Here is a 23,667-nt window from a genome sequence, read left to right as displayed (position 1 = left end):
GAGCAAATGTATTGGCACCATTTTTCCAACACCATTTGCTCACTTTATGTCTCTAGGTCACATGTTTAATTCTTGCAATATTTCAGACTTTTTCATTATATGATCAGTGATTAGACTTGCTGAAAGCTCAGATGATGGTTAGCATTTTTTTAGCAATAAAGTATCTTTTAACTAGGTATGCTCTTTTTTTAGACATAATGCTACTGCATACTTAATAGACTATAGTATAAACATTTTTATATGCATTGGGAAACCCGAAAATTCACCTGGCTCTTTATCTAGATACTTGTTTTACTACAGTGGTCTGGAACCTAACCCACAATACCTCTGAGTTAAGCCTATAATAGATAACTTCTAGCATAGGTAACTCAAACCTAAATGAACTTCTATTTTAACCCTATCTTTAGATTCATCATCAAAATGATCTTGACAACTTATGTCTCTCTCAGTGATCTAGCATCAGGCCTGACTTCAATGGAAGTTTTACATATATATATATTCCAAGCTCTGGAGAATTCTATGATAACCAGACATTAACTGGGAGAAAGAAAGGCAAGTGGAAGTAGGGGACACAGAGAGCAGGATGAAAATAAGGAAGATACTTGGAACTAGTAGGCTTTAATAAGAAAATTCCACCCCTTTCTACCTACTTCTTACAGGTTTTTATGTTATCCTCCAAACCAAACCAATTTACCGAAAATGTATCTACTTCTTGGAAAGGAAGTTTATCTGTCCTGTTTTCCCTTTCCCATCAGAGACAACTCCCTAAGGACTCCAAAATATATATATGTTCACAAATATAAACAAAACATGCATTCAAGTGATTGTTTTACATTTTCATAACATTTTAACATTTAATAGAAACTATATACAATAATTTTTTATTGTATCTTACATAAGATAGCCACTACAGAAATTTACATAGGTTAGAAGCAAGATGGATGGTTAAGGAGGGCCCAGTCCTGTGGGCTATTCTCAGAGGTTATAGGTCAGAGTTCACTGGAGGGATGAGGGGGGGTTCAGATTATCCAATCAGGTGAGAGGTGAAGAAAGGCTAAAACACAAGCCATTAGATAGAGAAAATCAAACACTGGGTTTCATCAATATCCGAAGGGTACACATCTCCTGCCTAAACACCTATGTGGATTTATTCCAAGACTTGGGAATTCCCATTACAAAGATGTCTCTCCCCTCAGGCATGGTCCCAAATACTCTCTCAATCCCAGCAGCTCTGACATGAATCACCGATCTCTCTTCCTTGCACAAAGTGAGAAGGCATCCACAACCTGTAGATACTACTGGTCCCTTCCCCCCAAATTTGGTTTGACTACAGCAGTCAATAACCCAGAGGAAAAACAACGTAATCGGAGTTGTCCTTCAGTGAGAGAGAGTCATAAATATTTGTTTAAAGAATGGAAAATTCAAATCCTCCAAAGTCAAATGGTTCCCAAAACAAACTATCAACTGATAGAAGAAGGTTCTGGCTTCCCATTTGCAGTAGCCACTCCACTTTGAGGCAGTGGTGCAGAGACTTTCTCAGAATTTCGAGACCCCTGTGATCTGCACCCATCTCCAGCCATCTGTATCTGGCCCTGTTAAAAGAAAATCACTTTGGTTACAAATCCATTCATTAGGGTCTGAAACATGAATCTGAATTATCAAGATCAAGACAGCAGACATAAAACAACTCTGAGCAGATGCTCCTCCCCATACGTAACAATCTCTGACCCTTGGGAGTAAGCAGTCATTAGCTATAGCATTCCTGAGGCTCTCCCAATGGGAAGGAGAACTGTGGGTTGTTTCTTCCAATGAAACAGCCATTCTTTGCTGAGACTCCAGAACAGCCAGCAAATCACAGGAAGATAGTTCTTTGGGCCTCTGCTTGAAACCAACAGCATAATACAACTGCTAGTCTTCAGTCAGGGCCACTGGTACCCCACCCAAGAATCAAAGAAAGAAGCCATATCACATTACTTGTCCATACTCTATGAGAAAAACAATTCCAGTGCTGAACCCTCCCTTTAAAAAGAACCATTTATGTAGACTCCTTGTCTTAACCTCTTCTAGTTAACTACATAAACAGTTTCCTGCTGAGATTCTGGGACTAGTGTCCATCAGGTGTTCTCTCTAAGGGCCCATCTGGAGAACTGCCATCTGGGGCACCTTATAGTCCTCTTGTGATAACAACCCCACTCACTGGGAGTACATGCTAGCCATAGCCAGCAGGGAGACCTGTGTCTGGATGGGGTTGTTCTTCACTTGCCAGAATATCCACTGAGCCTTCAGCAATTTCTTTGACTGAATGATCTTCAAGGGTTAGTGAAGGGTCAAAAAGCAAGGGTGAAGGAGGGCACTGCATACCATCACCCACAACATCCAAGTCCTAGGAAAAGAAAGAGAAAAGCCTATCAGGAACACCAAGGGAACCAATAAGCTTAAGTTGGCATATTTTTCAACAAACCTCAAAGCAATTCTCCCATAGTTCCCTCACCTCCTTGCCTACTTTTAATCAAAAAAAGATTTTCCCCAAATGTCTAACAAATGGGGTAAGATCCAAAAAGCACTAAAAACTTTTCCTTGCTGCTGAGTATAAAGCACAGACCACTACAGTAACTTAAACCCATATTTTCAAATTGAAAAATTCAGAGACAGAAAGAATAGTAACTGGAGGGAGAGAGGAAACAGGAGTTTTAGTTCAATGGGCACAGAGTCTCTGGGCTGATGGGAAAGTTCTGGAGATGGTGATGGTTGTGCAATACTGTGAACGTACTTAACACCACTGAATTATACACTTAAAAATGGTTGAAACAGTCAATTTCATGTTACAAATATTTTACAAAGAAACTCTATTAAAAAGAAAGCATATTCCCTCTAAGACTAACTGTAATCAAGATCTACATTCACCGATGTTGAATATAATACAGACAATCAGCATAATCACAAACTAAAATATTGCTTTAACAGATTGGACAATATGAGGGGTGCCTGGCTGGCACAGTCGATGTAACATGCGACTCTTGATCTCAGTGTCATGAGTAGCCCATGCTGGACACAGAGCTTACTACAAAAAAAAAAAAAAAAAAAAAAAAAAAAAAATTGGACAATAGAAGATTGCTTGATTACAATGCCCTAACAGCCATAGTGAACTACAAAATTCTACTCTGATTAAGTCCCTATCCCCAAACAGCAAATCCCTGATTTTTACACATACTCCAGTTGCTGAGAGAGAAAGGAAAAAAGCAAAAAAGGAAAAGGAAAAGGAAAAGGAAAAGGAAAAGGAAAAGGAAAAGGAAAAGGAAAAGGAAAAGGGGAAGGGGAAGGGAGAAAAAGTATGAACAATTCTATAAACTATGTTCTTCCAATTGAACTAGCCATTCCCATTGGGGTGCTGAATGGCTAACAGACCACAGAAACACATTACTCTTGGCTCCTGTTTGAAACCAACAGCTACAGCAAACCACTGGTCTTGATTCAGGGCCTAAGCATTGCAAAGCCATAGACAATGTGTCAAACTGACTTTCATGCCACCAAGAGTCTACTGCTAACCTCTCCTTCACAAGAGTGAATATTACCCAAGGGTTTCTACTCCCCTACACCCAATCCACTTAGCCCCACAAAGCCCCAATAGAGGCTCAAAGTTTCCAGTAATCTAGCTTCACAAGAAGCTTAGTTCTATGCTTTTAAATTAAGTCTAAGAATATGAAACCCTTTCCCTTTCTTTGGTGTGCTAATCACACTTCACAATTAAGGTAAAGAATATAATTAAAGAATGTACTAGACTTAAAGCTGATTAAAGCAGAAATTTGGAAAAGGGTACAGCCGGCTAACATCTATTTCAGATGTGTAAGAAACTTCTGTACTATTCACAGAAACCAGTGTTTGCACATGGTTAAGCCTGTGAACTATTTTCTCCAATTCTTTTAATATGCACATTATACAAATAATTAACATGGAATTTAAAAGAACCCGTTTAGGTGGTACACCACAAAGTTTCCAAATCTCAGGACGACAATGGTAAGGAAATGTCTTCAAAACAAAATAGATACTGAAAAGGCTTTTCTCACATAGTTATGTTGTCTGTTACAAGAATTAAAATTGGGGGAAAGAACCTAAAACAAGAGAGGAAGAAGGGATCAGCAGAAATGCCTATCACAACAGCAATATTCAGAGATATAAATCCATCAGGACACAAAGAATATATATTTTGTTCTGATCTCAAAAATCACACACAAAAAGAGAGGAACCTCAAAGTAATAGAATTAAGGTATTAGGTACTTGCCAAACATCCTTGGATCAAAGCACAGAAAACAGGCAAATATAACACCCAGATGAAAGACTGAATTTTAACCTAGATTAATACCTAATACCAGGTCTTCCCATAGGTAAAGTTCTTAACTTCTGGTAAAGTTACCAGAAATTATTAACAAGTTATAGAAATGGTGTATAAGGCAGAATATAGGTTACAAGCTAAGAATGCTTGGTGAAATTCATACAGTTAAGAAATCATTTTTTTCCCAGCAAATTTTTTATGCTAATAAATATATCCAGAATTATAGGACAAAATTTCTTTTCTAAAACTGGATTTTGTTTCAACATTTTCTGGAGAATTTTTACCTCCAAAGATTAAGAATAAAACTAACTTTTAATGACCAATATGGTTTATCAAAAGTACATTAATATGAACATAATAGATGTTCAAGTACAAAATGGAATGTTTATCATTTTTAAATCTCTAATGTCAAAGGTCCATCTTAAAAACTCACTGGGTTCCCAAAAATAAGGGGTTACTTCTCATACATTCTTTTTAAGTTTATTTATTTTGAGAGCGAGCAAGCACGTGCATGAGCACACTCACAAGTCAGGGAGGGGCAGAGAGGAGACAGAATCCCAATCATGGTCTGCACCATCGGTGCAGAGCCCAGTGCTGGGCTCGAACTCTCGAACTCATGAGATCGTGACGTGAGCAGAGATCAAGAGTCAGATTTTTAACCAACTGCACCACCCAGGCGCCGCTCCCATACGTTCTTTTTAAAAAATCCAAACAACAAATAAGAATTAACAGATTTGATAGTATATTTTAAAATATTTTTTAAGATTCCTTAAATGTCAAGCTTCACCTATGATCACATCTTATAATCTCTAATGTTTTGTGAAAAATTCTCCAAAAAGCAATACTGAGATGACAAAAACAGGTGAAAAGGGAAAAGCAAAAAGGTCAAACAGAAATGGTTCTAAGAAATTAAAATCAGATGATATAGAATTTACTAACCTAATACATCTATATAAAATACATTTGCTACTTTCTACATATGTACATTAGTACCTGAAAGGAATCTGGTGATGTGCTTATTAGGTTAATTTTTAGATCCTATAAAGCTGCTCATGTTACTAAAAGTTAGGAAGAAAAGAAAAGAAAAGAAAAAAGAAAAAAGAAAAGGGCACCTCTGCATTTTCTTCACATTTAAAATGAAGGAAAGTGGACAAACTCTGTCCTTATCAATCTAGGACTATGTATTCATTTACCCTCTTCAACATAATCTCTTTGGAAAAATTTGGAAAGCACTTAAGTATATAATAAGGTCCCTTTCTAGTTTTCATATTCTATGAAATGTGTGAAAAATTTTTAATAAGAATTAAGATTATAATAAAAATTGTAATTTTATTATAAATGAAGTAATGAAAATCAAAGTCTAATAAGCATGTAAACCATACATAATCAAAACAGGGGGGTTATGGAAAAAAATTAGAATCAGTTTATTCTTTTGTTTTTTAAGTTTTTATTTATTTTGAGAGAGAGAGAGAGAGATATCTCGGGGTTGTGGGTTTGAGTCCCACATTTGGTGTAGAGATTACTTTAAAAAAATAAAATTTTAGGGGCGCCTGGGTGGCTCAGTCGGTTAAGCGGCCGACTTTGGCTCAGGTCATGATCTCGCGGTCCGTGAGTCCGAGCCCCGCGTCAGGCTCTGTGCTGACAGCTCAGAGCCTGGAGCCTGTTTCGTATTCTGTGTCTCCCTCTCTCTGACCCTCCCCCGTTCATGCTCTGTCTCTCTCTGTCTCAAAAATAAATAAACGTTAAAAAAAGATTAAAAAAATAAAAAAATAAAATAAATAAAATTTTAAAAAACAAGCACACCTGGCTGGCTTAGTTGGGAGAAGCACGCAACTTTTTTGTTTAAGTTTTTTTATTTTGGGGAGGGGCAGAAAGAGAGGGAGACAGAGAATCCTGCCCAAGCAGTCTATGCACTGTCAGAGATCATGACCTAAGCCAAAGTCAGACGCTTAACCGACTCAGCCACCCAGGTGCCCCAGGATCTTTTTCAGATATTACCCTGTCCTGGTATATCCCCTTTTTTAGCAAGCAATACCCCTGAGGCCACTCAAACTTTGCTTCTACCCTTTGCAAAAATCTTAAAACCTATATTCAATCTTCCATTTAGATTTGTCACATTAAATGTGACATGGTTATATATAATACACCTTTTATTATGAAAATCAGAAGAATTATCTTCAGAATAAATAATGAAGACCTTTATCCAGAGGGCTAAATATTAAGCAAAGTGCTAAGCTAGAGATGGTGTGTCAACTGATGCCTGAAGTCAGACAGTAGGGTAGTGCTAATTAGGGAAACGAAATCAGAGATGGGTTTATGGGCTGGGACCAACTGAGGAACAAGCTTCAAAAAGTAGTGTACATACTTAGAAGGCTATAAAAATAAATAAAGAGATCACTGCTGTTCTAGTCCATTCACAATAGAATCTATGATAACGTATCAAAAATAAAGCCAGTAGCCAGAGCTAAGTTTACAGTCATTTTCTGGGGGGCACGTTAACCTGAAAATGAAACCTTTACTACGACAGAACAAAAACACAAGCTTACAACTGTCAAGAGTAGATCTCAGAATCCATTTGTATTACTAAGATTCTAGTGAATCACTCACCTTGTGGGTACCAAATTTCCTGGCTACACCAAATCCATCCATAATCTTAACTTTCCAACTTCCCATAGGTTACAGTTTATTTTCCTTATCATTCTTGCAGCAAAACTTGCCAATTTAACGGTCTCTAAATCAATATGCTAACATACAAATACAACCATACATATATCATTTCAAAAACTTTATCAACTCTCCTGGCCACAAAAGACTAACCTAGTCTCACCATTAACAAATAAGGCCTTGCCTCAAGGGCCAACCAGAGCAGAGCTTCTCTAACTTACATCACTGAACTCCAGAGGTAAACTCTCAGTGGGCTGAAGCTCGGCAGCACTCAAGTACAGATCCATGGGGCCGGCTTCCAGATCGTGTGGCACAGACAGTACCTGCTCGGGCTTATACATCTGAGGAGGCAACTGGAAATGCAGTGGGCAGCAGGGATCCTCAGAGAGGCTTACAGGAACTGGTTTGTTGCAGGGTACCTCTTCAGACCCCTGGCAGCATTTGAAGAGAACCTGATTCGTGTCCTGACAAATATCTGTAGAAAAACGGTCAAGGGAAATAAAATGGATCTATCGGAGGCACAAAATAGGAAAGAGTTGTCTGCCATGTAAAATTCAAGGTGTGGACTACGGAGACAACTGGTTACATCTGAAACAGAACCAAACCCAGTTAGCAATTTTTAAAGTTCTTCTCAAAATAAGTGTCATTCACTAGCATCTAATTCTAGCTCAAACAGTAATTTAAATCTAGTCCCCAATCTACACTTCAGGATCCCAGTCATTTAAACCAGAGACATTAATCTTGTTCTCACTGAGGAGAGTCAAACGCAAAACATTTGAAAACAGTGCTAAGCAAATAGCAATAACAATTCTAGGTCTCTACACCTATTCAGAAGAAACATGTTATGGCAAAAGCAGGTGGATAGCTTGCAGAGGCGGTACCACCTCCTTCCAAGAATCAAGACACAAATGTTTCTGCTCTGTTAAGCAGACTGGCAAAAGATTACAAAAACTTTTTGAATTTTATTTCCAAACTGTTCACAGGTTTTATACTTAAAGCAGCAGAGAACTGGGGAAAATAGAACCTCTAGTAACTAGGGATCTTATCTTGACAATAAAAATAAACTTATTTTATTTCCATGCCCCCTTCCCTTTTGAGGGGGTGGGGGTACTAATGCAGAGGAGTTGCATGCTCCCCCAGAAAGAAAGGAAATAGAATTTCCCATGGAAAGGAACTACTCCAGGAACATTTCAGGAGTACTAACAATTACTTCTATTAAGAGTAAAACAGAAAAGGGCCAGTTTCCAAGTTGGCAAAGAAGCTCTGTAAAATGAATCAAAATTAAAATCATGGTTAGGTAAAACAACAAAATTTAGTTCCAGTTACTCTATGAAATAGTTTTTTACTCAAATGATACCACTTCTTGAAATCTTAACTACATGTTTTTTCCCTAGATTAACAGACAACTGTTATTTCAAATGTGGGTTTATTTTTAAACCAGAAAGCTCCATTTCCTATAAACTACGTGTACCCAGGATTATAGAATTATGAGTAAACTTTTCTCCCACATTTTGTGATAATTCCTAAAAATTAAAAAAAATCTAACATACAATTTATTTTTAAACCAAGTAAAACTTCTTGAATAAGCCATTTCTCACAATCACTTCTTGGAAATCTAAGGCAGGGTTTCACAACCCTGGCACTATTGACGTTACTGGCTGCCCAGTGCACTGCCAGGTGCTTAGCAACACTCTGGCCTCTACCCACTAGATGTCAGTAGCATCTCACTGTCACTCCTGAATTAGAACAGGCAAAATTGTCTCCACACATTGCCAAATGAGGATAAAATGGCACCCAGTTGAGAACCACTCCTCTAAAAGAACAGTAAATAGTACAAAGTAAACAGTATTTATTGAATGAAAACGAACAATCAAATGAACAAGCACATGAATCTAATAGGAACAATCAGATTTGCATTGCTTAAGAAAATCTAAACAGTCTCCAATGTGCTTAAAAAGCCCAATCTTATTAAATTATTAATACTTAAGATCAATCCATTAAATTAAATGTTTTAATCAGAACTTTTTTCATGGAATTCAAAGAACTTTCATAAGTCTCTTATTTAATACAATATATATATCTTGGAAAAACCCTCCCCCCCATCCTCCTCCACCCCCTTTCCTTTCAGATGGGGACAAGAGAGACAAAGAGAAGGGAATGGTTGACCTACAACTAGAGTCTGGGTCCTTCACTTTCAGTCCAGTGCTGTCTCCATTAGACCAGAGTAAAGAGTTAACAGGTCCCCAATGGCAGTCGCATCTTTCTCTGGGAGAAGGACTTAAGGAAGGGTAAGTGACTTAAGCAACTATGGAGCGGAAAGGAAAAAAGCATAAAACAAAAAAAATCATACTTCCCTTCTCTTTTCAAATACATTTCATTTTCAACTCTGCTTTTTAAAATATTAATATTCTAATAAGCTATTTGAGAATAATACTGTAAGTCTAAAATACTCCTTAATATCTGTAAATTGAGTTTTTTTGACTTATAAATTCAAGCTCACTGAAGAAAACCTGCAAGTACAAGGCAGAGGAATAAAGGGCATTCACAACCCCACCATCCAAAAATAGTCAATTTTTACTTCCCCTCCCAGGATTTGATTATATGGAATTCCATACCCTATTTTTGTCACTATCAAACATTTTTCTATGTCACTCATTAATTTTATTAAATAAAATGTTTAACCCCTGACCTATTCCATATTATATAATAATTTTCTTCTTTGTTCCCCATCTCTGAGAATTTCAAGCCTGTCTCTAGTTGAAAAAGTTTTATGTAAAAATATTGGTCTTTGCATTTGATTATCTCCTTAAAATAAATTCCCAGAGGTGACATTATCATATCAAAGAATATGAATACTGTCAAGCTGCTTTCTAAAAAGTTTGTGCCACTTGATCTTCCCACTGACAGTATTTAGAAGGATCCATTTCACCATAACCTCAACCTGAAATTCACTGAATAATCATATATATACAAACATCAAATTCATAGATTAAAATTTTCATTTCCTATTTCACTTATGTACAGTGAAAACACTTTTCCACTATTAGCCATTTCTACTTTTAAATCTGTCCACCTTTGCCCAATTATGTTTTGAGCATTTATCTATAGTTTTTAATTACCTTGCACAAGTATTTTGTGTATTAAGGACAGTAATCCTTCATCAGACATTTATTGCAATAATTAATAAACTAGTAAAACATTCAATAAATAGAATAGAAAAAAGTCTTCTTTTCAAAGACCAAGAAAAGGTTCTCCTTTTTCTATTAAAAAGATATTTTATTTTCCATATACTTTATATCTCCTTCCAGGCAAATGAAATCCATCAAGATTTATGCCTTTAGATAATAGTATTTAACAAGTGCTTTACTGTGAAAGCAACTTACTCGATATCCATAATAAAGATGCACTTTCACAATCGAATAAACAAGTCAAAAAGTCTTGTAACCTGATAGTAAACGTGACCTCGTAGCCGAATCAAGAAATGCTATGATGGTTCAAAGGCAAACTAATTGGGAGGGTAGGGGTGGGAGCATTCCATTTTTGGAAACAGATAAGCTTCCAATTTGAATAAAGTCTAAAATACACAAATTGGCCATACAAAAGATTAATTCTCAAAGGAAGGTCACAGTTCAGAACCTATTGTTTTTTTGGTGGAAAACCCACAGTAAATTTTTTTTTTTGATAACTGGACTTAACAGTATTATAATTCCAATGAACAAGTTCTATCAGGGATCTCTATAGTTTGGAATCCCAGTATTAATCAACAACAAATAAATATTAGCCCACACCTATCTCTAATGACTCAGATGTTTCTTTCTAATGAACTGACCATTACATTTCCAAAGTTCTGAAATGGCCAACAGACCATAGAAAGACATTTCTTTAGGCTCCTGCTTGAAACCAACAGCTTCGACAAACTGCTGGCCTTGATTCAGGGCCAAAGGAAAACAAAGACCTTCAATTAAGCAAACTATGAGATATTCCCACCAGCCTTTAGCCTAGCTAGCAAACTGAAAGGAATAAAAAAGATACGGGTAAGGCAGTGTCTGGTCATTGGAAGAGACTGATTGGAACATCGAACATCATCCACAAAGGCCAAGCACCTCTGACTGGAACGAGTCGTATGAGCCTAAAACGGAGAAAATAAATAAACGTTCAAAAGAAAATACAACCAGTTATCTATGACAATACTAACTTATAACATGTAAGGTACACCCTTAAAGGCTAAAGAAAAAAAAAACCCTCAATATTTGACAAATTTACTCACAAGACTATATGAAAGAAAAAAAAAGTTAAAACCTCATGTTCAAATAATGAGTCAACCCTAATCCAAAATACTTCTCCAGATTATAAGAATGTGATCAGCCTAATGGTTTTCAAACTATTTTGTCTTTTAGAAACCCTTCCCCCCTTTTTACGGCTTGAACTCATAACCTCAAGATCAAGAGTGGCATGCTCCAAAGACTGAGCCAGCCAGGCACCCTAGCAAACCACTTTTTAAAACTGTAATTTTATAGGCGCCTGGGTGGCTCAGTCAATTAAGTGTCTGATTTCGGCTCAGGTCATGCTCTTGCAGTCCATGAGTCTGAGCCCCACATTGAGCTGTGCTGACATCTCAGATCCTGGAGCCTGCTTCAGATTCTGTGTCTCCCTCTCTCTGCCCTTCCCCTGCATACACTCACTCTCTCTCTCTCTCTCTCTCTCCCTCACACAAATAAATATTAAAAAAAAATTTTTTTAATTGTAGTTTTATGTGGAGCCTCAACAAATAAAACAGATAAAAATGGAATTATCATTAAGGCAGAGACCAAGGGCTTAAAAAACAAATTAAGAATGATCACTTAACTGTGCTCTTTTCAATTTACCCCACATCCAATTAAAAATTAAGTCAGATTTCAGAGCCAAGACTATACAATATTTTGACTATTTGTGACTTTGTAAACAACGCAAATATATGCCCCTTAGAGGTATAAACACAAATTACCTGTTGGGCAGCACCATCTGTGGCCAGCATTCTGCGTTCCTTCAGCTGCCTATGTAATAAGGCTTCCACTCCATAGCGCTGACGATACCGCCGAAGACATTTTAGACGCTTTAAGTTCTCTCGTTCTTTGGCCAAAAGTCCCTCTGGGCCAGTCAGGAGACTACTACCTGGTGAGTCACAACAGTCAAGACGCTATGTGCCAAGTAACCAATGAAGGATGGCTTCCCCAAATTAAGAAGAAATAAACTGGGAAATCTTTAGCCGTAAGACAGCCATCTTCAAAAGCAAATTTTTCACTCCAGGTACCAAGACAGAAATACATCTAAGTACTACCAAATGCACATGTTGAACCCACAATACAACAGCTTATTGGAACTTAGCATAAAACTTGCCTAGAGCTTCATGTTCCACTTTGCGATTATGTAAATAACGTCGCTTCTTCTCTTTGAGCAGATGCTGAAGTCGTTTAAACTGATCGATGTACAAAGACTGCAACCGAATTAGTTTCTCACGCATAATCAGGGCAACTTCTTCTGCTGTATAAACACCAGCATGTCTACAATGAAACAGAATTCAGCAAAGCATAAGAAAACACAATAAACCCCAAGCTTAAAAGGACACAAGGTTAGAGGTGAGACTTAACCTTGTTACTTAACAAGAAGTCACCCAACTGCCCATCAACAGATGAAGGTAATGATGTGGCATATATATAAATGGAATATTTACTCAGCCATCAAAAAGAATGAAATCATGCCACTTGCAACGTGGATGGAGCTAGAGTGTATTATGATGCTACACAAAATAAGTCGGTCAAAGAAAGACAAATACCATATGATTTCACTTATGTGGGATTTAAGAAACAAAACAGATGAACATATGGGATGGCAGGATGGCGGGATGGCTGGACGGCTGGATAGATAGATAGATAGATAGATAGCTGGCTGGATAGATAGATAGATAGATAGATAGATAGATAGATAGATAGACAGACAGACAGACAAAAAAGAGGGAAAGAAACCATAAAAGACTCTTTAACTACAGAGAACTGAGGTTGCTGGAGGGGAGGTGGGTGAGGGATGGGCTGGAAGGGTGATATGTATTAAGGCGTGCACTTGTGATAAGCACTGGGTGTTATGGAGTCTTTTTTTTTTTAAGTTTACTTATTTATTTTTGAGAGAGAAAAAGAGAAAGCACATGCGCACAGAAAGGGGAGAGCCAGAGAGAAAAAAATCCCAAGCAGGCTCCACACCATCAGCACAGAGCCCGATGCAGGGACTGAACTCACGAACTGTAAAATCATGACCTGAGCAGAAGTTAGTCACTTAACCAACTGAGCCATCTAGGCGCCCCAAGCATTGGGTGTTGTATGTAAATGATGAATCACTGAATTCTATTCCTGAAGCCAATATTACACTGTTTGTTAACTAACTAGAATTTAAATAAAAATTAGAAAATAAAAAAGAACTCACCACTGAGACAATCACCTTATTAACTATGAACATTGTCATGCAACATGCAAGTTGTTATTAAAAAACAAAACAACAGGGGCGCCTGGGTGGCTCAGTCGGTTAGGCGTCTGACTTCAGCTCAGGTCACGATCTCGCGGTCCGTGAGTTCGAGCCCCGCGTCAGGCTCTGGGCTGATGGCTCAGAGCCTGGAGCCTACTTCTATGTCTCCCTCCTTCTCTGCCCCTCCCCCGTTCATGCTCTCTCTCTCTCTCTCTGTGTCCCAAAAATAAAAAAACGTTAAAAAAAAATTTAAAAAACAAAAACAAAACAACAAAGAAAATCTCCAAGTATGGATGCTAATGTATAATCTCACAATATGAGGAAGGGGAGATGTTTCATTATTTTCCCCAGTTATGTTACATTATGTTTAAGAAAAAGTGAAGATATGGAACGCTCAAAAATTTTTATTAATCTACATTCTTACCCCATTTCATAATTTAGTCACTTACCAGTCAGGACAGCTTAAAAGTATTCAATTTAGTAGCATTTATATCTTAATATATTTTAAATTAAGTACAAAAGGTAACAAATAATTTCAATTTCTAATTTAAAATACATTCTTTTTTTTTTTTTTTAATTTTAAGTAGGCTCCACGCCCAGCCCAGAGCCCAACTTGAGGCCCAAACTCATGACCTGAGATCAAGACCTAAGCTGAGATCAAGAGTTGGACATTCAACCGACTGAGCCACACGGATGCCCGGTAATTTAAAACACATTCCTATATTGGGGTTTACGTGGGCCCTTAAAACACTGGTCCACAAACGCTATTCACTGTCCTCCAGCTCATTTCCTTGACAAATTTCTCAAAATACAGTACCCTAGGTTAACCTTTAATTGCCAAAGATCTAGATCCACACCAATTTTACTAAGCTTTGCCACCAATTATAAACAGAATTTTTTAAAGTTATTGTGCTGATTATGAGGTCACAAAGCCAATGAGTTAAACGGCGGTTTAAATGGAGACTTTCCAGACTGATTTAAGTAACTCAAATGAAAAGACTAGTTGCAAATTTAAAAGACTTTTGGTTCCATTTGCCTTGTGTGATCATTAAACAGGAAGAGCAAACTAGGTATGTACCTTGACTTGCTATTTTCATTCTGAGTAAAAAATTATTTCCTTCACTTAAAACACAATGCATGCAAATTACATACTCTAATTTTAGGGGCACCTGTGTGGCTCAGTCAGTTAAGTGCCCTACTCTTGATTTTGGCTCTGGTCACATGCTCACCGTTGAGCCCCATGTCAGGCTCTATGCTGACAGAGCAGAGCCTGTTGGAGATTCTCTCTCCCTCTCTCTCAGCCCCTCCCCTGCTCACAATCTCTCTAAATAAACAAACAAATAAATATGGCTGTTCCAGACATTCATGGCTAATTATTAAAATCATGTTATTAAAACCAGGACACACGGGTGGCTCAGTCAGCTAAGCATCTGACTCTTGATCTTGGCTCAGGTCATGATCTCACAGCTGTTGAGATCAAGCCCTACATCAGAATCTATGCCAACAGGGGGGCCTGGGTGGCTCAGTCGGTTCAGCGTCTGACTTCGGCTCAGGTCATGATCTCACCATTCATGAGTTTGAGCCCCATATCAGGCTCTCTGCTGACAGCTCAGAGCCTGGAGCCTGCTGCGGATTCTGTGTCTCCCTCTCTCTTTGCCCCTCCCCCACTCGTACTCTGTGTCTGTCTCAAAAATAAATAAAACATTTAAAAAAGTTAAAAAACAAAAAAACAAAAAAACAAAAAAACAAAAAAAAACAAAACCATGCTGACAGCCAGAGCCTGCTTGGAATATTCTCTCTCAAAATAAACAAACATTAAAAAAAAAAATTTTTTTAATAAAAGCATGCACCAACTTCCCTTACTCTGATACTCATAAATTTAAGTCAGAGATTTATTATCTGACTGCATCTTCTTTTTTTTTTTAATTTTTTTTTTTTTAACATTTATTTTTGAGACAGAGAGAGACAGAGCATGAATGGGGGAGGGGCAGAGAGAGAGGGAGACACAGAATCGGAAGCAGGCTCCAGGCTCTGGGCCATCAGCCCAGAGCCTGACGCGGGGCTCGAACTCACGGACTGCAAGATCGTGACCTGAGCTGAAGTCAGACGCTCAACCGACTGAGCCACCCAGGCGCCCCTCTGACTGCATCTTCCACAAAGAGGGAATCATCTTACATTCCTTGTATATTAGTGTCTCTTATCTAAGGGCATTCCTCCAAATTTATTTTAATAACAATGAAGACTCAATAACTTGAAATGACCTTTACCAAAACTAACTCTGAATGCCTGTAGAAGTCATATAATAAAAATTTCTTGGCTGGCTATTTCTGTTGTTGTTGTTTATTTTAGAGACAGAGAGGGGGAGAGGGGCAGAGAGAAAGAATCTTAAGCAGGCTCCACACCCAATCTTACCATTGTTGAGATCAGGACCTCAGCTGAAATCGAGTCAGATGTTTAACCGACTGAGCCACCCTGGCGCCCCTAACAGTTACTCATAGGTTAAAACTTCACCAGTGCTGGATGTTGTTATAAATGGACTTTTCAGATTCCTTTTTTTTATTTTTTATTTTTTAGCATTTATTTATTTTTTGAGAGGCAGAGAGAGACAGTACGAGCATGGAAAGCACAGAAAGAGGGAGACACAGAATCCGAAGTAGGTTCCAGGCTCTGAGCTGTCAGCACAGGGCCTGATGCAGGACTCGAACTCACCAACAGTGAGATCATGACCTGAGCCACCCAGGTGCCCCTCAGATTACTTTTTACAAAGCAATTAAGTAAATGGTTACTTTGAGGAAAATCACATACACATACCTATAAGGGGGAAAAGAAACTATGCCAATATTAATCCTAGTTAGGATAAAATCTCTAATGACATCATAAACAATACAAAAAGCACCCTCCTGGAACAAGCAAATGAAGAAGATATATGCTGTAAATTGCTAACGATTCAAAAAGTGGTCCTAGTGACAATAAGACACTGGCACCAGAGATGAAATTCAAAGAATTTCATTAAATACTCTTTTATTAAATTTAACAAGACAGTAATATGCAACCACATTAACAAATTTAATACTCTAAGACATTTCACAACTGTATTTACATCCCTAAAAATGCAAATATCTTAGGAGGTCAAAATTTTTTGGATAATCTCATGGGGGAATTAAGGAAAGCCTTATATTTAGTTGCCTAATAGTTGACCATACTTGGGGCTTTACTTTCCCCCTTGGAATGTTCCTTTTAGGAGAAATTGACACCACATACCTAGTCCTTTTAACATTTATACTTCTCATTAACTGGTATTTTTAAGCTACACTAGCATAAATGTGTCCCCAAGAGACTGATCCACTCTAGATTACTACTGACAAAATCAAGTTTCTGGACCTTCAAAGCTATTTACCATACCAAAGGACAGTCACTTTGTGACCCTACAGAGCATATACCTCTTCAAAGCAGCAAGTCTGGCATTTCCAGAAGCACAATGGGGGGGAAAGAATGTTTGATATTAAGTTACCAAGTAAATAAACCAAATAAACCGAAGTTACTATGAGAGAATTCTGCTAGATAATGACTAGATAACGAACATTCCTTTGCAAACTACTTAGATGGAACTTTCCAATAAGTACTTCCTGAAGAGCTGACTACACTGACATTACTCAAGAAAAATAGACGCAATTATTATACTCAGAAAATGTAAACCTAAATGACTTTTTATGAACAGACTAAAAATTCATTACCCCTCCCACTATTTATAATACTTCTATGCAAATGGTCAGTGGGAAGTATTAGACAGTAATCAAAAAGAATGAAGAAAACAAAAAAAGAAAAAACTCAAGTAAACACAAACCATGAGACTTTTGAGTGGCAATGTTTTTGTTTCTGTAACTCCAAGGTGACCCATGGGTTAAATGAAGAGTAGAACCTTAGTTAAGATATAATTACATACACATATTACTCACTTCTGGTTTCTACCTCAGTTTCTCTTAGCCATGAAACCAAAGGGCACTCTTGAACATCTTTTTATTTTTCCACCAGGGGGAAAAAAAAAAAACACTCATAAAATGCAACTCTGAAAAAAATGTATTCAAATACAATCACATTATTGTTCCTGAGATTTAAGCCAGGAATCCACTTACATCAGTTTCCTCTTCTCTAACTGATCTAAGCCATTTCTCAACCAACCTTCCACTCCTATGTCCAAGAAATTTCCTATTTTTTCCCCTATACTTTCTCATGTGTAGAATTTGATACCTAAAAACTTCCCCAAATTCCAAGACTTCCAAACAAGAATCAAATTTTGCCTTGCAGCAAGATAGTGATGAACCAGGACACTTTAACATACAGAAGCTATTAAGCTATTACTGCTCACAAATAACTAAGTTATCTTCAACACGGCTAGGTTATTAACCTATTAATAGTTTACTATAGTTAATTAACAGCATTACTGTAGTCCACACACTGACTGCAAAAAATATTTAAAAGCCTTATGTGGAGTTACAACTTACTTTAGGGGATCTTCTTGATCACTGTCTATGCTATCAGCTTCACTGTCAGGGTCACCTCTCCATGTCTGATCCACAGTAATGGGTTCCTGCTCCCCATCACTCCAGCTGTCTTCATCTGAGGCAAGGAAGGGAGAGCAGCCATTAAGACTTCCCACCTCTGTAACTCCACCACACAAAACTAGATTACTTAACACATCAACCCAAACCTTAAAATTTAAAACAAAACAAACAACTCCCCCCCCCGCCACCTCCCCCCCAAAAAAATTTTTTAGCAGAAAGGCACTGGCAAATAAAGTCAGCTTAAAAAATACAACCCAGGTAAGCGTACTTATAACATAAAGGAGGTAACCATGCCCTCAAAAAGACAGAAAGGTCAACTCAAAATTTCTCTTGCTTCCTGAAATTACCTTGCCTAACAAAGACAAGCATAAAAACAGCTATGAAGGAAACAGTCATAAAGTCAAGAAAGTAAACCCAAGCACAGGCTACTTCAAACTGAAAAGAACTGGTGAACATAGCAATGCTGGAATTCTCATCAAATTGTCAATGAATTATATTATTACCGTATTATCACGTGTCCTATATGTTCAAGATACTGTGCTAAATAAACCAAAATAAGTTCTTTAACTTACTTTTTCCTTTTTCATTCTAAGGAGAGAAGATCCTTACCCAGAATTCGGCTGGCTTCGCTGCGGCTACTTTCTGGAGTCTGAGACCCCAGCTCTGTCTTAGCATAGGAGCTCAGCTGGCACAAGAGTGTTTCACCCATAGGCCCTGGATTAGTCTTCTTCATTTGAGCATGAAGTGCCAGGGCATTCCTACGGGCATGTTCAGCACAGAAAGACACCCTAAGAAGACAAAATATTAACATTTTATACTCAGGTCCCTTCTTGAAAGAGTTCTACCATTTTCACTGTCACTAATCTTTAGATCATTTTTAGGAAATTAAAATTACTATTACCTTCATTTATAAATTAAAAAGGCCAGTGAAGCAGAGTAATTTAACTAGCCCAAGGTCAACTCATTTGGTATTACTAAGGGGAAATGCAGGTATCATAATCTGGTGCTTCATTCATCAAACAAAACATTCCAACTATAAAAACGCTGACATCATCTTAGAACAAATCAAAGAGATCCTCTTTCATCTTTCAAAATTGGTTCTGGAAGGCAACTCTACACTTTAATTCAGTATCAATCCACTGAAGGTAAGAAGATGTGGGACACAATTTTAAAACCAAAATATACATGCAGAATTCACTAGCCAAGTTATGTGAATACTTTTGCTTCTGTGATGAAACCTATAAAGCTTTTCTGGGGAACCAGAATAGACATACACGCAGTTTTGCATATTACTTAACAAGGATCAGGGATGACCCACAGGGCCATGGACTCCAGAGTTAAGAATAATCTAGAATATCCCTTTATTTTATAGACAAGAGAAAAGGTCTAAACAGATTGAGTGGACCAAACGGAAGTGGTCTCTCCAGTTTTCAACGTTTTTATTTTTTCTCCCCAAGGATATATCCATAACCCCAATTTTACAAAAATCCCAGATATTCCCAAGCCCACAATATACCACATCTCCCCTCTCGCTTTAAAAGTACAAACGACATAGATTATTATCTACACATATATACCCATCTTTCTTCTCAGGCTTTGGAGCAGCACTGGGACATCTTTTTCCATTCTTCGTCGATATATAACTACACTGCTTGAAGGGTGCATTCTTGTCTTCAAGGATATGCTTAATACAAAACTCCTGCCCCTCCAGACGAGGTTGCGAGCATGGGCGATGAGTGAATGAACAAGACAGAGGCTCCTGAGACCTGGGCACTGGGGTTATCCTCCCCCGATTGGTCGGCAAGACGTGGATCCGAATCCTGTTCATACCAAAACCTGCAGGGTCACACACACAAAAAGCCCTTACCCTTCCCGAAAATTCCTGCTCTACGACATCCGGGCAGACTGCAGATAGTTTCCAAAGGACAAGCAGAAGTCACGCTCTGTAACTCCCCTCCGCACAGGTCTCCCCAGGCCATTAGACAATTTGTCTCACTTCAACCTCTGCGCCATGCCCGCCCCCACCCTGAACACAAGCACTTCGTATCTCAGACTCGCATGGCCGGCGCACGAGGAAGGAGCGCCCGCCCCACGCGGTGGCGGCAACGCCGCAGCGCCGCGCCCGGCCTCCGCCTCCGCCTCTTTGCACGCCGCCTTTGTCCCAGCCCGCCTCAGAGCTCACGGCTGGGCCCTGCCCGTCCTCGGCCGCCTGTGCAAGCGCCATTTTGTCCTCCGGCTCTGGGCACCAGAGAATCTGGCTTCTGGGAGCCCAGAGCAGGAGAGCGACATCCAGGCTGTTTGAGACAAAGTAACAACTCGGAGAGGGCAGGAGGAGCGAAGCAGCAGCCTAACCGCAGAAGAGAGATCAAGCACCGCGGCCATGTTACCTGTGCCGCCGCGCCGCGCCGCTAGGCCTCTGCCCGCGCCAGCCGCTTCTAACTCGGCCCCCGCTCCTTTCCAGGCTCCCAATTCCTGATTGGCTACTGTGCCCACGGCGGTGTGTCACCATTGGCCGAGGCCAGCTACCTATCATGTCTGGGGGGGCGGGGCGCTGAGAAAAAGCGCGGCTGGGGTGGCTAAGAAGACCTGTCCGTCAGTCAACAGCTCCGCCCCGGGGAGGGTGAGGTTGAGGGTGATCTTGCTGCCGGAGTCTTTGGCGCGGCGGTGCTGTTTTTTTCTACGTCACAGCGTGGCTTCCTTTCGGTATACTTTTGGGACTACTTTTGGCCGCTGTGTGGTTCTAGGGTGCTGTTAACTCACCCTCCCTACACAGCGGGTAAAAAAAATCAGTCATATAGAGGCCAAAGGATCACGGTACAGTTGACTCTTTATACAGGAAAAAGCTGTAGTTTTCTTTTGTGAGCAGTTGGTTTGAGTACGGAGTCTGGGAAATTAAACACTTGATTTTTCAGAGCAACCCTAAGAGGCAGAGGCTATTATTTCCATTTTACAGATAAGATAACCAAGGAATAGAATGGGCCTAAGTCTAGTAAATGGCAGAAGGAGAATTTGAACCCAACCCTCATTCTTTATCCCTTTATAGTACAGAGCATTGGACTGAGAATAAGGAAATATGAGTTCTGGTTTAGGCCTTGGTTATTGAAAATTCTCTACAATTTCATGCTATATAATGGAGGTATATAGAAATGGTAGACACAATCCCAATTTTATCATACGTTAGCAATTTTTAGTTAAAAACATCTTTTTTCATCACCACACCTCTTGTAGAAATGAACCAACAATCTTTCCCTCTAACCCTTCTGGATCTTTTTTGCATCCCAACATTCCCAAAGCTTCTTTATCTAGTGTCAGTTTCATTTAAAACGTTTCTCCAGTACCAATGAGCAGGTATGATTCACAGTGCAGGTGAGTATAGAGAATCTACAATGCTCCAACAACAGCAGTCAGCTTAGTCACAAGGGATTAAAACAAAAATGGGAGGTGGAGTAGGTAGAGGAGATGCCAATTCCAGATTAGGGCATCCCTAGAAGGCCCATTACTGAAATTCATTCAAGAAATATTTACTGAGTGCCTAAGTGCCATGCACTAGACATACAGAGAGAACAGGAAAGATAACCATGCTCTTTTGAAGTAAACATGCTTGAGCAGTTTGAGATTGTGGATGCAATACAAACATAATATTAATAGCAACTGTGATTTATACACATAAGCAAACACTCCGACCTTCAAAAGGGGTACAAAGAAGATATTTGTTATAAACACTCTATAACTCCAAACTAACTGGAGGAAACCACATTACAGAAAATATGGGAATCAGAATCTACAACCAAGGACACCTGACTGACTCAGTCAGTAGAGCATGCAACTCTTGAACTTGGCATTGTAAATTCAAGCCCCACGTTGGGTAGAGAGATTACTTAAAAATAAAACCTAAAAAAAAAAAAAAATCTGTAACCAAATGTGGTAATATCATAAAGGGATATTAAAACTCTACTATACTGAACAATGAAAAGAGGCTTTAGGAACTAGATAGGGATACAGCAGACTTTAACTAGGTCTACCATAGGTCTTAGTTGAAATAAAACCCTCCTGCTAAATCCAAGAAAGGCAAAAAAGTTGCTATGTAGAGCCACTTCCTTCTAAGTGAGTAAGAGGGCAGATATTATTGAAGGGTCAAGATGTTAGCAAACTTTTTGTGCTGTTTAACAAAGTAGATGGCTGTTTGTAATCCACTGAACACTCTGCTAGGCATTAAATAGGTTAAAGTGGACCTGAGGATCTTTGTAAAGAAAAATTGGCAAAGATGAATTTTTTAAATCTTTTTTATTTAAGTAACCTCATTTGGGGCTCAAACTCATGAACCCAAGATCAAGAGTCGCATGCTTTCCTGACTGAACCAGGAGGCCCCACAAAATCAGGTGCCCCACAAAAATGAATTCTTGAGAGTTTTTCAGAATTTGGAGTTTTGGGGACCAGTCCTAGAGAAAGGTATGCATGTGAGACAGAGACAGAATGAATATGAATGAATGCCAAACTCCTCCTCTTTCTATAGTCATTCTCATCTCAGTATGACAACTCCATCCTTCCAGTTGGTCAGGCCAAGCACTGGGAATCATCCTTGACTTCTCTTCCAACCTTACAGCAGATCCTATGGCTCCATCTTCAAGATATGTAATTTCTCACTACCTAGTCCGAGCCACTCTCATCTGTTACCTTAATTATTATGAAAGCCCCTTTAGCTTTGACTCATGCAATCCATCTTAAATACAGCAGTCCAAATGAACACTTTAAAACCTAAGCCAGATCTTGTCACTTGTCAGCTCAAAGCGTTTCGATGGTGCATTTCACTGTCTACAGAATGGCTTACAAGGCCTTATAGTATCTAGCTTTCCATTGCCTCTCTAACCACATATCCTGCTACTCTCTGTTCCTCACTTATGTCCCTATTAGCTACACTGGCCTCATTGCTATTTCTCAAACCTGCCAGTGTATTCTCACTTCAGAACCTTTGCACTTGTTTCCTGGAATGATCCTGTAAAGTTCTTACCCCAACTATTCTCACGGCTTGCTCTCACCTCTTCCAGATCTTTGCTGAACTGTAATTTCACGAGGCCTTCCTTCCTAGCCATCTTATTTCTGATTTCAAGAGCCTTACCTACACACACACAAAACATCTCTATCCCTCCTTCTCCCCTTTACATTCTCCAAAGTCCTTGTCATCTAACATACTAAGTTCTACTTATTTATTTGTTTCCCCTACAACTACAATGTGTAAGTTCTGTGAGGGAAGGATGTTTGTGGTTTACCGCCATATCCCCATCAGTAAGCGGTACACAGCACTTGATAGGTACTATTTTCTTTTTTTTTTTTTTAATGTTTTTATTTATTTTTGAAGGAGAGAGAGAGAGAGACAGCATGAGCAGGGGAGGAGCAGAGAGAGAGACACAGAATTGGAAGCAGGCTCCAGGCTCTAAGCTGTCAGCACAGAGCCCGATGCGGGGCTCGAACCCACAAACTGTGAGATCATGACCCGAGCCGAAGTCGGACGCTTAACCGACTGAGCCAGCCAGGCACCCCTGATGGGTACTATTTTCTAATGAAGGAATAAATGTAAGGTAGAAAAGTGCCTGAAACTACTCTTCAGAAAAGGTTGATCTA

General features: G+C 38.9%; 1 protein-coding gene and 3 non-coding genes across 7 annotated transcripts; all 4 read right to left on the bottom strand.

Annotated features, from left to right (window-relative positions):
• Nucleotides 1-824: 824 nt before the first annotated feature.
• KANSL2 (KAT8 regulatory NSL complex subunit 2) lies at nucleotides 825-20,546 on the bottom strand. Of its 4 annotated transcripts, none has more exons than XM_053894926.1 (10): nucleotides 20,436-20,546; nucleotides 19,626-19,884; nucleotides 18,658-18,836; nucleotides 17,989-18,103; nucleotides 12,367-12,534; nucleotides 11,979-12,141; nucleotides 11,027-11,123; nucleotides 7,216-7,469; nucleotides 2,233-2,383; nucleotides 825-1,592 (listed from the first exon to the last, which is right to left on the bottom strand). In XM_053894926.1, the coding sequence occupies exons 2-10, from the start codon at nucleotides 19,874-19,876 to the stop codon at nucleotides 1,537-1,539; spliced, it is 1,434 nt and encodes a 477-aa protein (XP_053750901.1). In that variant the 5' UTR covers nucleotides 19,877-19,884; nucleotides 20,436-20,546; the 3' UTR covers nucleotides 825-1,536. The 4 variants fall into 4 exon arrangements, with proteins under 4 accessions (XP_053750901.1, XP_053750900.1, XP_053750903.1 ...); XM_053894925.1 differs by having other exon boundaries at nucleotides 2,264-2,383; XM_053894928.1 differs by having other exon boundaries at nucleotides 2,264-2,383; nucleotides 7,318-7,469.
• LOC128775193 (small nucleolar RNA SNORA2/SNORA34 family) lies at nucleotides 1,795-1,929 on the bottom strand. Its single transcript, XR_008419836.1, has one exon. It is a non-coding gene; the product is annotated as a small nucleolar RNA SNORA2/SNORA34 family (small nucleolar RNA).
• LOC128775192 (small nucleolar RNA SNORA2/SNORA34 family) lies at nucleotides 3,349-3,481 on the bottom strand. The gene has a single exon (XR_008419835.1). It is a non-coding gene; the product is annotated as a small nucleolar RNA SNORA2/SNORA34 family (small nucleolar RNA).
• LOC128775191 (small nucleolar RNA SNORA2/SNORA34 family) lies at nucleotides 10,799-10,935 on the bottom strand. Its single transcript, XR_008419834.1, has one exon. It is a non-coding gene; the product is annotated as a small nucleolar RNA SNORA2/SNORA34 family (small nucleolar RNA).
• Nucleotides 20,547-23,667: the final 3,121 nt, after the last annotated feature.

This window comes from Panthera pardus, unplaced genomic scaffold (assembly GCF_024362965.1).
Source record: "Panthera pardus isolate Hobbes unplaced genomic scaffold, ASM2436296v1 HiC_scaffold_6, whole genome shotgun sequence".
Lineage (NCBI taxonomy): Eukaryota > Metazoa > Chordata > Mammalia > Carnivora > Felidae > Panthera > Panthera pardus.
This window is presented reverse-complemented; position numbering and strand designations above follow the sequence as displayed.